This window comes from Chelonoidis abingdonii, chromosome 5 (assembly GCF_003597395.2).
Source record: "Chelonoidis abingdonii isolate Lonesome George chromosome 5, CheloAbing_2.0, whole genome shotgun sequence".
Lineage (NCBI taxonomy): Eukaryota > Metazoa > Chordata > Testudines > Testudinidae > Chelonoidis > Chelonoidis abingdonii.
Window position 1 is genome coordinate 26,358,480 of NC_133773.1, and position 12,708 is coordinate 26,371,187.

Consider the following 12,708-nt stretch of genomic DNA (forward strand, 5'->3'; position numbering starts at 1 on the left):
TAATATTGCAAGTGCATAGGAAAACGCTGGTATGACTTCAAAAACAAAAGCCAAAGGCAGTGCTCAGTTTATAAAACAAACAGTTTATAAGTAGTTGACAAGAGGGGTTTGCTTATATCTCGTTGAAAAATGCAATGCAAACTTCATATGAATTTTCAGGGCTTTGTTTTTTGTAAGTGTAAAGTAAAGAGGGAGTTAAAGACTCCGGCTGCAGCTTCCAAGTTTACACAAATCCCTGTGTGGGCAGTCAATCCATGCTCCTGTCTCAGGAATCCACTCCAGCTTGGGATCCTTGCTGCCCTTTTGTTGTCCTCCCCACGAGGTGATCAGTTGAGGTCTATGTGGTGACAGAACCAGTTTGTAACAGGCTTGTCTTTCACATTATCCTCTCAGGCTTGCTGGCGACTTGTCCGAGGATCTGACAGAGGCGAAGCACAGTGAAATAAGAAGCAAAAGAAACAGAAGAGCACAGGCAAACCATAATCACTACTCTCCTGCAGCAATGGGTTGGCTGGAAGAATCAAACTGGCAGCTTCACATTTCCTTGATCATGCTACTCTCCATGCATACCAAGGGTAAGAAGAAAAAGTGTTCGGCAATGAGAGAGTGGTGAGCTGAAAGATAACAGCTAAGTGTTCAATTTTATTATGAAGGGAAAAGTTTAGCATGGAGAATCGCAGCTTAAGAATTTCCAAACTGCAGTGCAGTCTGTGAAAGTACAGTATTTTGACTGCCTGTATGGCATATGTAAGTAGTATGTCTGAATTGGAAACAGAATTTCAAAGTGTAGTTACAGAGAGATACAATAGAAGTTTTTTTTATTGAGACTGCAATTGTCTAAATTACTTTCTAATCTGATTTAGACCTGAATATGCAATTGATGCTCTCAATAGACACAGTTTGTAGAATCAACCAACATGTTTAGGGATGCAGTACCTATCAGCTCCAAGTGATGTTTTCTATTAGAGTTTTGATGCAATATTTGAGAACTGTGTTGCTCAGGTAGAAACAAAGGGTTTTTGTAACAAATGCATTAAATTGAAATAGGTAAAGATTATTAATTATAGTTATATAGTTTTATCTTTGAACGTTTCATAATGTTAAGAGGCTGTTCCTTAACTTCACTCATTTTAAGCATTTATCAGTAAACAAGGATTAGGAAACATATTTTGCTTGTTCAGTAATATGGACTGATAGATTTTATACTTTACTTTTAGAAGGCAAAAATGAAGAATATGGCTAATTATAATAGTATTTACCAGTATTTACCAGTCAGAAAGCGCAATAAGCAGAGGTTGTAATAAGGAAGAATTGTGAATGACTGACAGCAGAGACAGTAGCATTATACCTTCTCGAGAGTATGATAAGGAAGCTACGTGAAATTCATGTGTTTACAGTACCACTGTATGAAAGCAAGTGCAGTAATTGAGAAAATGTTTTTTTAATAGCAGATAAATGTGCTTAAAGTAATTTGCTTTATACGCATACTGTTGTTCCTTATAAATGTTGTGCCATCTTTCAAAGGCTTTTTTTGAAGTAGTATGCTTTCAGAAAAGATGGCAAATAATTTTATGAAATAGTCTTGGTCCTTTTCCTTTGGTTGGTTGTTTTCACCATGTGGCAGTTAGCTAGCAAGTGAACTATCACATCTAAAAAGAAAAATAAATATTCACAACAAGGAAGGTTTTTCTCTCTCCTCATATATTAGTCATTTCTGTTTATTAAACATTTAAACTTTCTGTGACTCACCTACAATCCTTCAGTACTGGACATGTGGTTTGTTTTGGGGGATTTTTTTTTTTTTAGTGCTTTAGGGAATCTTACTCTGACTCCCTAATAGAACATGATACAGTTAAATCTAATAGCCAGAAGAAACAGCAGTAGTGCCTTTGTATAATCAATTTGCTCTCAAAGATTTAATGTGTGGTAGGAAGGTAGTATAGGTAGGAGAAAATTAACTTCCTGAGTCTGCTCTGTGCACCGAGCCAAAATAAAACTTTGGATCCCAACACCCTGAACTATGGTGAAGTTCAGCTCAAGGTCCCACCTTCCCTATTGACAACTGTCTTGAAATATGGTTCTTAACTTAGTGATTTGGACCCAACTCCAGTTTATATTGGGGAAGCTATTTATGAAGCATAGAAACCATCTTACTTCTTAAAACTGTGCGTAGTAATTGAGTAAATCTTGCAAAGTTAGGGCGAAGCTTCAATATCCAGTTATGTATCTTGGTTAAAAGCACTGCATTAAAACTGTTCAGCCCGATATGGAACCTGAGTGAGCTTGTTTCTGACATTTTATTTTTCCTCAATTACTTTTAAAGGTTGGGGATACAAATGCAAACTGCCCTTATTCTTTATCTCTGATGAACTCTTGGGAAAAGAAAGGGTTCTTGGGTTACCCAAAAAGTATAGGAGTTTTGTCAAAAAAAAAAAAAAGCATTTAACTTTGCTGAAGCAACCTCTAATAGTTTTTGGATACATGGACCGTATTTCAGGGCCAAATCCTTGGCCTTTTTATAAAAGATGCACAGAATCTTAATGGTTTGGTAGACCCTCAAGGAAGACGCATATTCTGAGATACAGGCATCTGTAGGGGCATCGACAGATTAATAGAGGAAACTTGCAGTGGATTGGTGAAAGATATGCACACCATTTTTCAGCTATAAGAGTCCCAGTTTGCTTGTCTTATTAGAGCATTTCAAATGGATAAAAATGAATCAAAAAGAAAATAAAAATCTAGAACTATTCATCTTATCGACAGCATAATTACAATGGACTTAAATTTCAGCAAGGGTGGTTTAGCTTGGACATTAGAAAATATCTTCCTAACTGTCAGGGTGGTTAAGCACTGGATTAAATTGCCTATGGACGTTGTGGAATCTCCATCACTGGAGATTTTTAAGGCAGGTTATACAAACACTTGTCGTGGATGGTCTAGATAATATTTAATCCTGCCATGAGTGCAGGGGACTGGACTAGTAGAACTCTCGAGGTTCCTTGCAGTCCTATGATTCGATGTGTTGGCAGAAGACCACCTCATATGATATCACAGACACAACTATTTAGGAATTCATGTGTTACATTTGGAACATTGTCTCCACATCTTGCCAGATGAGAGTCAAATCCTGTCTCGACTGGTGATGCCTACACAATGTTTGTAGTGACTAGTAACCAGCAGCATGCTTAGCTTGGGGCATCTTGCTGTCTCAGGCCAGGTTGTTTTTTGGAGGACTATTGGCTGTTACCTTTCCTTTGAACAAGAGCAGCATGCCCTCAGGTATCTTTATCAGTCAGTGCTCATGCTCATTACAGCAAGTTCACTCACCTACTCAACTTCTAACCACTAACCTATTTAATGGTCCAGCAAGCCATGCCTCAGTTAGACCTTGGTGCACAGTCTCCTTCATATAGCATAGGTGCTGGCACGTTCTTGCATATTGTGATGGCCTGGGACCTGTTCTTCTTGTGTGTTGCAATGCCTTCCTCTTCTTTTATTGCTTGTACACTTGTGCAACCAAGGTTTAGACTGTATTGCGGCATCTTTTTATTATTTAAATATTGTACTGTCTGTGCCCAAAATATTCGTACCTGGGTGCCTGTAAGTTAGACTTCTTAATAGAAATGTAATCACCTGGACAAGTGATCTTATTTTCAACTGTGCTTGAGCACCCATGTATTCCACATAGTCAATGAGAGCTGTTTTTCCTCTTTGAAAATCAGCTGATTTCTATTTAGGTGTCTAAATATGGATTTAAGAGTTTAACTTCATGCTCCCAGGAGTGAAAATTTGCCCTCTGCCTTTAAATATGGAAGCAGAGACTACTGCAGCAATGAAAAGGGTCTGGTCTGTGGGCTGGGATCTGTCTCCAGATCTTTAATAAATTGAAAAGATGACATGCTAGTTGACAACTGAAGTTTGTGAAAAATACAACCTCAGGATAGTTTATGGGGAAATATACTTTAAACAAGTGTATAGAAGTAGGGCATCTACAATAAAGATTATACTTTTATTTTATATTGAAGTAGCTCCGGTCTTGCATCAGGGACCTGCTGTGCTAGGCACTGTACAATCACAGAACAATCTAAAAGTAGCTCTACATTTCAGATGGAAGGGTGATTGCAGCTCTCATAGGCATCACTAGCTTTAATTTACCTGGTGGGCAAACAATATTAGTGAAGACCTGGCTGCATGGACCCTGGCATGGGCTGGTAACATGAGTATGTACCCAGGGTTCTGATTCGACTTGCAGAGCCTATGCAGAAGCCTGTGCTGCCATTTCTTCACTGGTATTTTTAGCTGCGCTAGCTAAATAACACTAGCATGAGAGTATGCTTGTGTGAGCTGCAGCCACACCTCCATTTGCAGCATACACGTAGCCTAAGTCAAAAACAATTCTGCATCTAGATGGTGCAGAGTTCTTCCCTGTCAGGTATTTCCCGAGGTTTGGTCCAATCTAATTCAAAACATCTCAGGAGACGGTGCTTTCACACTGCTTCCCTTGGAAGATTATTCGGTACTCTAATAGTTGTCAATTTTAGGAAGCTAGTCTGATTTGGGGCCAAATTTTGCCCACTTTTGCTAATTTCAGAAGAAGTTGTGCCATGAATCTAATAGCAGACTTTGTCCCATTGGGCTGGCTGGCTGGCTGGCTTGCTTGCTTGCTTACTTAGTTAGTTACTTAGTTTGCTATAGAGGGACAAAAGGCCATCTTGAACTGGAGGACAAAGCGGCTCATCAACTCAAATTGCCAAACTTATTTTCTGGAATTTGTACTGTGTGCTACTTACAATTCAAATTTTTCAGAGAAATCTTTCATAGAAATATTTGAGACGATGTTTAAACCTCAGGAGTCTGCTTTGGCAAGAATTTTTCACTTTTCAGAAAGAGGCTTAGAAAATGCATTTGGTGGTTGAAAATTCAAGAATGTAAAATGAGTGCACAGCTGGTCTAATTGGACACCAAGAAGAGAAAATGCTGACTGAGCTGTATGAAGGGAAGTAAAGGGTTGTGCTGTAAAAGGAAAAATGATGACCAGTCTTCTCCTCGAGACAGCTTAGTCTTTTAGGAAGAGTGCAGGCCACCCAATAACTCCAACAAAGCCCCGCTCATTATTATTATAGAAAGAAAAATGCTGTGGTAAGAAATAACTGCAGAGCAGACTAAGTTATAAAGATATGTTATGGGCTAAAGAGTCACTTTGTCACAAACCTCACATATGGGAGGCAATGCATAGTTGAAGTGACCCAGGAACAGACCAAAAAGCTGATGGTGACTGAGAAGTTGCAGGCTGCCTTGTGGTTTTCTGTCTGGTCCAGAGGATGATGTACCTTGCATCACTCTGGTACCTGGCACAGTGTATGACACCCTTCCCGCCCCCAGCACTCTGTGGGAGTGGAGCCCAGGCTCTAACCACTCCCATGCTGGGTTAGGTGGAGTGTGGGGAGAATTGTGGCTCAGCAAAGGCTGTTTTCATCCATGCTGATACCTGTGATGATGATAGTCAGCACAGGGGCATAAGGGAGTGCCTTACTTCACTGCGTGGGCACGCAGAATATACACCACTCTGGTCCTGAATCATTATCTGGAAGCCATGGAGAAATTGGCAGGGGGTTGCTTTTAAAAATGAATTAAAATGAATGTAGTGTTTGTGAAAAGTGTGGGATTAAAGTCCAGGAGACATGTATGTTGTAGGCACTGGCAGTCCAAGCTTTACGCCTGCATTGCTCCTGGCTGGTAGACTTATTCCTGTGGTCTGAAGGGGACCACCTTTAGGACTGAAAGTTCCCTACTGCATATGTGTTAATGCAACAGAGATTTTGAGTAAGGAACCAGTTGTTAATTACAATAGCAATCTGGTGAATATATAAACCTGATGCAACAAAATTCCTTGGTATAATTACTTGTCATGCAGTTCACTGCCCAAGGGGTTTAGCGAGGAGTACCATACTTCAGTCTGATCCAAAAAACTCATGTTCACCTGCTGGCCTAGCTGTTGTCTGGCAAAGTTCCAGACCTCCTCCTCCTAAACTGTAATAAGTGCTCATGGCCAGTGTATTTTAAAACTCCCCAGCTGAAAACCCAGAAACTCTTAGTCATGATACACAACTCAACTTTGTTCAGTAACCTGAAAGCTGACGGATGAATCAAGGAACATGAGGATAATTGGTCCCTAGAATATATTGCTTTAGAAGTAGATATGCAGTATATTTATATGACATGCATTTAAAGTAATAATTTTAAAGTGTAAAATGATCCTGGTTACCATATGGCAAAATATACTGGAAGTTTCAACAGTTATGGCTGACACAGCTGTTAAATACATAAGCATGGTTGTGTGTTTAAGAGTTTTATACTACAGCTATTATGTGGCATTCCCAGCTATTAATCTCCAGCTATTAATCGGCAGTAAAAGCAACTTGTGGTGAGCATCACAGATGCTCGAAATCTGATCTCCGCTGCACTTCACCTAGGAGGGAAAGGGCAAAATTTTTGCATCTCAACTCTTTCTTTTTTGCTTTCTTCATTATACTAAATATAGGTGTTATCCAGAAAACAGTTCACTGCAGGTGATACAAAGGCATACATGTGGGATTTTTTTTTCATTTTTACAATGAAAATGTTCACATTATTTGAACTTGCAAATTTTGATATTAAGACTAAATAATTTGATATGGCTAGTATGAAATACATTAATTAAGCTGATGAATGTAATGCCTATTATTTGGTGCTCATTTCTAACCACAGTATTTGGATATTCTATTGTAAGACCTTTTTTATTGTGTTTTTATTTTGAAGCTGCTTATCAGGAGCATCCTGTCTTTGGGGGAAGAAACCAAATGAGTTTGCTTGCTGGCTTCTTCAGTGTTGCATACTACAAAGCGTCATTTTGATTGTTGTGGTGTATTACTAGGACTGTGGAGCTAGTTTGATATCACAAGAATAGCCCTGATGATGTATCAGCAATTTATTACACTGTTGCCTCAACCACAAAATGTTAATGCAAATAGAATGGAAAATGTGCATTATGAATGCATATTAGTCTTCCTGTGCTGAATCCTGACACCCTATTGGTGTTGTAGAATAAGTGCATCCTGTTCTTACTACATAAACGTTATATCAAAGGAGAATTAAACAATTTGTATCTTTTTTTTGAAAGAGATTGGGAAAATACAGAGTATGTTGCCTACTGTTTCTTGATATAAATGTTTGACATCTTTGGGGAGAGAACTGTGCATTTGTTCCATTGGCCAGATTCACCTAATGGCCAGATACACTGTAAAATCAATGAAAGGAGTTTTCACAGTACACACGTTGTTACAATTTCAGTGGGAAAGGTTTGATTTTTATGTATTTCTAGTTCACTGAGATCGGGGGCTGTTAATTTTTGTGTGAAAAGTACTGGATTGACAGCCCTGGAAACTGCGGCCCTCTGTTAATCCACAAAATAGGTATAATATTAGCAGTGTCAGTGCACATTTATCCACACTGCCTGCTTAGTGTGCCTTTAGATATAAAGGACCACTTAGAAGTGAGTTCGGTGTACATTCCCCCTTTCAATCCTTGGTTTTTGCTTAATTTCATATCTAATTTTTTTTATTAATAAAGCTGCACCCATTGTCCATTCTCTAAGCCCCTGGACATTTATACCAAGCAAATTTCTCAAAATAACAGATTGCTAAATAGCCACAAAAATTAACTCCACACAGATAACATCAGCTGATATTTGCTTGGGGAGTTAATCTTTGTGGATATTTAATTCACTTAAGCCAGAACTCAAGCACATACCGTGTATCTGAGTGAAGAAATAACCAGCATACAATGAAGGTCAGCAGTCCTGAGCTGTCAGTCCAATAGTAGGGGAAGTGAATTGCATCACTGAAGACCTTTTAGCAAGAATGCCGGAAAGAGTTCGAATCTGGGCCATTAATAGATGAGCTGTTGTTCATCTTCACTGACAACACTTAGCATAGGTAGAGAGGGTGTGCTGAGATAGGCAGGACTCAGACCATATAGAACTGCCAGTTGTTTTGTTGGCCTGTGATGTGAACATTTTCTATTGGGAAATTGACTGATGCCATCATGGTCATCTCAAATAGGCCATCGTTAAGCAATTGGGTGGTAAATTACTGATCTTTGAAAAGGTGCTCTAAAGTTAAAAAGATCTGTATGCAATTATCAATCCTCTAAGCCACTTAGTCCCAGATTTTATTTAAATTAATGTTGTATTTTTGTCATTGTACCCATTCCCAAAATTCTCTTTTGGTTTCATGGGTATTTTCAGGAAGTCGCTTAATGAAAATTGTATGACATTTGAAGAAGAGAGCATCTGAAAGTCAAGTGTATGAATTTTGATCAGATTAACTGCTTAACCAATGATGTTCCCTTAAATGTACAGTAGTTCATTTTTTTCATTCCATTGATACTGGATATCAAATGTACAGTATCACAGCATGAGTAATACCTTACGTGATTTTGACTGTGTGCCAGTCTCCAAAAATGCTAAATTTTTGTGCAAAAAAAAAAGGGGAGGGGAGGGGGAGTAATGGATAAAATTTCATTTATGCATGTAGTTTAGAAATACTTGATATACTAGAATTAGTTGTTTCTGGAATGCATGGTTTGAATAAAAGCTAAGCAGCTTGCATGAAACATAAGCATTTTAGAGACTCATGTGAATACGAGTGCTATAACCTAACCTGTTTGGGTGAAATATGTGGTTTCCTGTTGTCATTCGAAAAAGTGTTTCTCAGGCTTACTGACATGCGTCCTACAAATTTAATTTTCATAAATATTTCAACTCTTTCTTATGCTCAATTTAACCTATCAAAGCCACACAGTGTAGGAGACATCTGGTATTCTGCTTAAACCCAGACTTCAGCTGGGTTTCATTTGCAAGGGATTTCTAGCAAATTTGTATTTCTTGCCAACAGCAGAATTGTAGTTGGTTGGTTTGGTAGCTTTGCAGTAGTATTGGGAGGTGCAGCATAAAAGACTCAGGTTCAGGAACAAGTGTCTCAATCTCTCTCTCTTACTGGGTTGATGAAATTCAGGCTTGTAATGGAGAATGTTGTACTGTGCCTGAGCAATATGGGCAGTATATAGCTGCTTTTTGGGCTCTCCTCCTGACCAGTAAAAGCAGCAGTAATATTGGTCCAATTTCATAATGGCTGTCTGTGGGGCTCATAGAAGAAAATGCTGTATAGTGAATTAAACTGTGAGGAATCTTTAGTAACTCATTTGGACTAGCCTTCGCCTGGACCGTAACCAGAAAGGGAGATCTGTTCAATGCCTCATTCACCGTTCATGTTAGCTAACTTTGTGCAGAAGTGGCCATGATTAACAAAACCTACATTTTCTGAAATACATTAACAGTCTGATTCTATTTTCTATGCAATATTAAAAAATGAAGCTACTTCTGTATTATAATTAAATACATTATCTAAAGAAATAAAGATACTGGGTGTAATCAGGTGCAGATCCCACTGTGCTCTGAACAAAATATGCACAAACTATATATAGTCCAAATTTACCCCTTTTCTGGGTTTGGCTTTATTGGAAATTAAAGTAAAAAGGAAAAATAAACATAACCTTAAATTTCTCCCCAGTTTTGGCTTCTGCTTGATTTCATCATTGTTCTCTCTGCCCAGGTGGATACTCCTACCCTCCCTATAACATGGTTGAAGTTAACGACTACCCGCTAATATGACCCAGCAGTAGTTACACAGCATCATCATACAGAGTAGCACCATCTGGCATCAGATTGACTCAACAGGGTGCTCCTAAGGTCACAGAGTTTGCTACTTTGCTAGACTGAATTAACCCTATATCCTGGGATACAAAGATTTTTTTTTTTAGTGTTTGCTCTGGTTTAGTTCACGATAGTGAAAGTTAGCTGCTAGAAGCTGAACCCAAATACTTCTGCATTTTGATTTTAAGTCAGAATACACATTGTTTATATCAGTATCATATTATACTACTGTTTCCTGTGTGATTAGGTGAGAGATGAAATATCAGTATTATTTAACAAATTATCTTCTTCCCCTTTTTAAAAAAATTGTCAATAAAGCAGATTTTGACGCACATTGAATGGTTAAGTCCACCCATTGAAAATTACCCATTTGAAGTATTCAAGGACTCAGAAATATAGCAAAAGTATTGCCCTACTTTTAAAATGTTCATTAATTACATTAATTTTTGAATGAGTTTTTCTTTCAAGGTGGGTCAGCGTTTTCTCCAGGGTCAATTTTCAAAGCAGTTGACTGGAATCTCTGTATATTCACAAGTTCTGCTATTTGTTAAATGGATGTTCTTCACGTTCGTTTGAGAAGTCAATCCTAAATAGCCACATAAATTAATATTTGCATTATTTCTATGTCCGTTGTTGCTTATTGTTTCATATTTATATTACCAAATGTATGCACCGAGAAGCAGCACCTGCTGTAAAAGTTAGGGGGTAGGGAGGGAACAGTCTGCAGTAGTTCCTATAGGGCTTTTTCATTTTGTTGCTTATTCTAGCTATTCTAATATATCAGAAGGGGTTAACATTTCTTGTGTTCGAAAGGTGGGACGGAGTACAAAAAGGCATCCATCACCTTCATATTAGTTTTCTCCTGCAAATGAGAATAATGCAGTCATGGCAGCTACCATCTTGCCCAGCACAACATGGGTGGAACTGGGGACCTTCAGAGTGAAAAGCATGAACTACTGCAGCTTGATCTAAAAAGGCAAGGCTCTGTAGCTGAGGGGCTGTATCAAATCATTATCTTCTGCAGATTGCACAGAGGGGAACCTATAACCAGCCAGTTTATAGTGTTTCCAGTTTTCACAGTATTTTGTTTTTCATAAATCCTGGAGTTCTGTGGTCACCTGAGACCCACATCTTTCATTTTTAAAAAAAAAGTGTTCTGCTCTAATGATGAGAAATGCTTGAAAATGTGAACCAAGTGTTCTTTGAAGGCCCCAAAACTGGAAGGCAATCGCTCCCCCTGCTTGGCAATATATGTTTTCTACAATTCCATGATTTTCTGGTTCACTCTGAGAGGGGATGGGGAACAGAATAGATTCATGATTTTTGCATAGCAACATTGATAATGTCTTACTGTTAATTAAAGAATAAAAATGGTTCACACTTCATTCAGCTGTATCTATCCCTCGGTAATGTTTAACGTTTTAGGGTAAAATTTTCAAATGACTTCAGTAGTATGAATACATGGAGTGACAATGAGAAAATGAGACTTCTGCATCTAGTCATTCTGTCTCTTTTGAAAATTCTCCCCTCACAGACAAACCCCTCGTTGGGGGCAGGGGTTAACTGGAATGAAAGTATAAAAGTTTAGTTTTATGCAATTGAACACCAGGAGGGTGGACTTAATAACCTTACACTGTAGATCTTTTCTATTTCTGATTTTGCATTCTTCATCTAGGTGATTTTTATATATGTTTTGAAGGTCAGTGATGCATTTGGATTGGTCACAGGGTACAATATCTTTTAATTTATAATACATATGGGGAAAATTAGAGAGATACTATCACATCCAATTGGTCCTAAATATTAGATTTTGTAAATTTAATAATCCTAAAACAATCCCAAATCATTGAAACATTTTATGACTTTGGGGAGGGGGGGCGAGAATTCCAATGGGAACATGTTTCTTAAAAGAAAAAGTGAAAGAACGCCCCATACATTTCCTACCAGTTCGTGAGCATAGGCATACAGGCATGTGTAATTGACTGGAAGCTGGCTATAAACAAAAGTTGAAAGTGAGTAGTCTATTTTTATTGGTCTAGAGTTGAGAAATGTAAAGATAAACAAACAACATAGATAGTCAAGAGTAAATTATAACAGTGAAAATATTTCTTTGTTAGAATCACAGAATATCAGGGTTGGAAGGGACCTCAGGAGGTCATCTAGTCCAACCCCCTGCTCAAAGCAGGATCAATTCCCAACTAAATCATCCCAGCCAGGGCTTTGTCAAGCCTGACCTTAAAAACCTCTACACCAATGTCGAATAGAGGGGAATGATCACGTCCCTCGATCTGCTGGCAATGCCCCTACTTATACAGCCCAAAATGCCGTTAGCCTTCTTGGCAACAAGGGCACACTGTTGACTCATATCCAGCTTCTCGTCCACTGTAACCCCTAGGTCCTTTCTGCAGAACTGCTTGCTAGCCATTTCGTGGTCCCTAGTCTGTAGCAGTGCAATGGATTCTTCTGTCCTAAGTGCAGGACTCTGCACTTGTCCTTGTTGAACCTCATCAGGTTTCTTTTGGCCCAATCCTCTAATTTGTCTAGGTCCTCTGTATCCTATCCCTACCCTCCAGCGTATCTACCACTCCTCCCAGTTTAGTGTCATCTGCAAACTTGCTGAGAGTGCAGTCCATGCCATCCTCCAGATCATTAATGAAGATATTGAACAAAACCGGCCCCAGGACCGACCCTTGGGCACTCCACTTGAAACTGGCTGCCAACTAGACATGGAGCCATTGATCACTACCGTTGAGCCCGATGATCTAGCCAGCTTTCTATCCACCTTATAAGTCCATTCATCCAGCCCATACTTCTTTAACTTGCTGGCAAGAAATACTGTGGGAGACGTATCAAAAGCTTTGCTAAAGTCAAGGAATAACACATCCACTGCTTTCCCCTCATCCACAGACCCAGTTATCTCCTCATAGAAGGCAATTAGGTTAGTCAGGCATGACTTG

General features: G+C 38.8%; 1 protein-coding gene across 1 annotated transcript in view; it reads left to right on the forward strand.

Annotated features, from left to right (window-relative positions):
• The first annotated feature begins 236 nt into the window (after positions 1-236).
• BMPR1B (bone morphogenetic protein receptor type 1B) overlaps positions 237-12,708 on the forward strand; it is a 109,923-nt gene continuing 97,451 nt past the window's right edge. Inside the window, exon 1 of the mRNA XM_032762590.2 lies at positions 237-575. Coding sequence (XP_032618481.1) covers positions 503-575 — 73 coding nt within the window. The 5' untranslated portion in view covers positions 237-502. The remainder of the gene's footprint in view (positions 576-12,708) is intronic.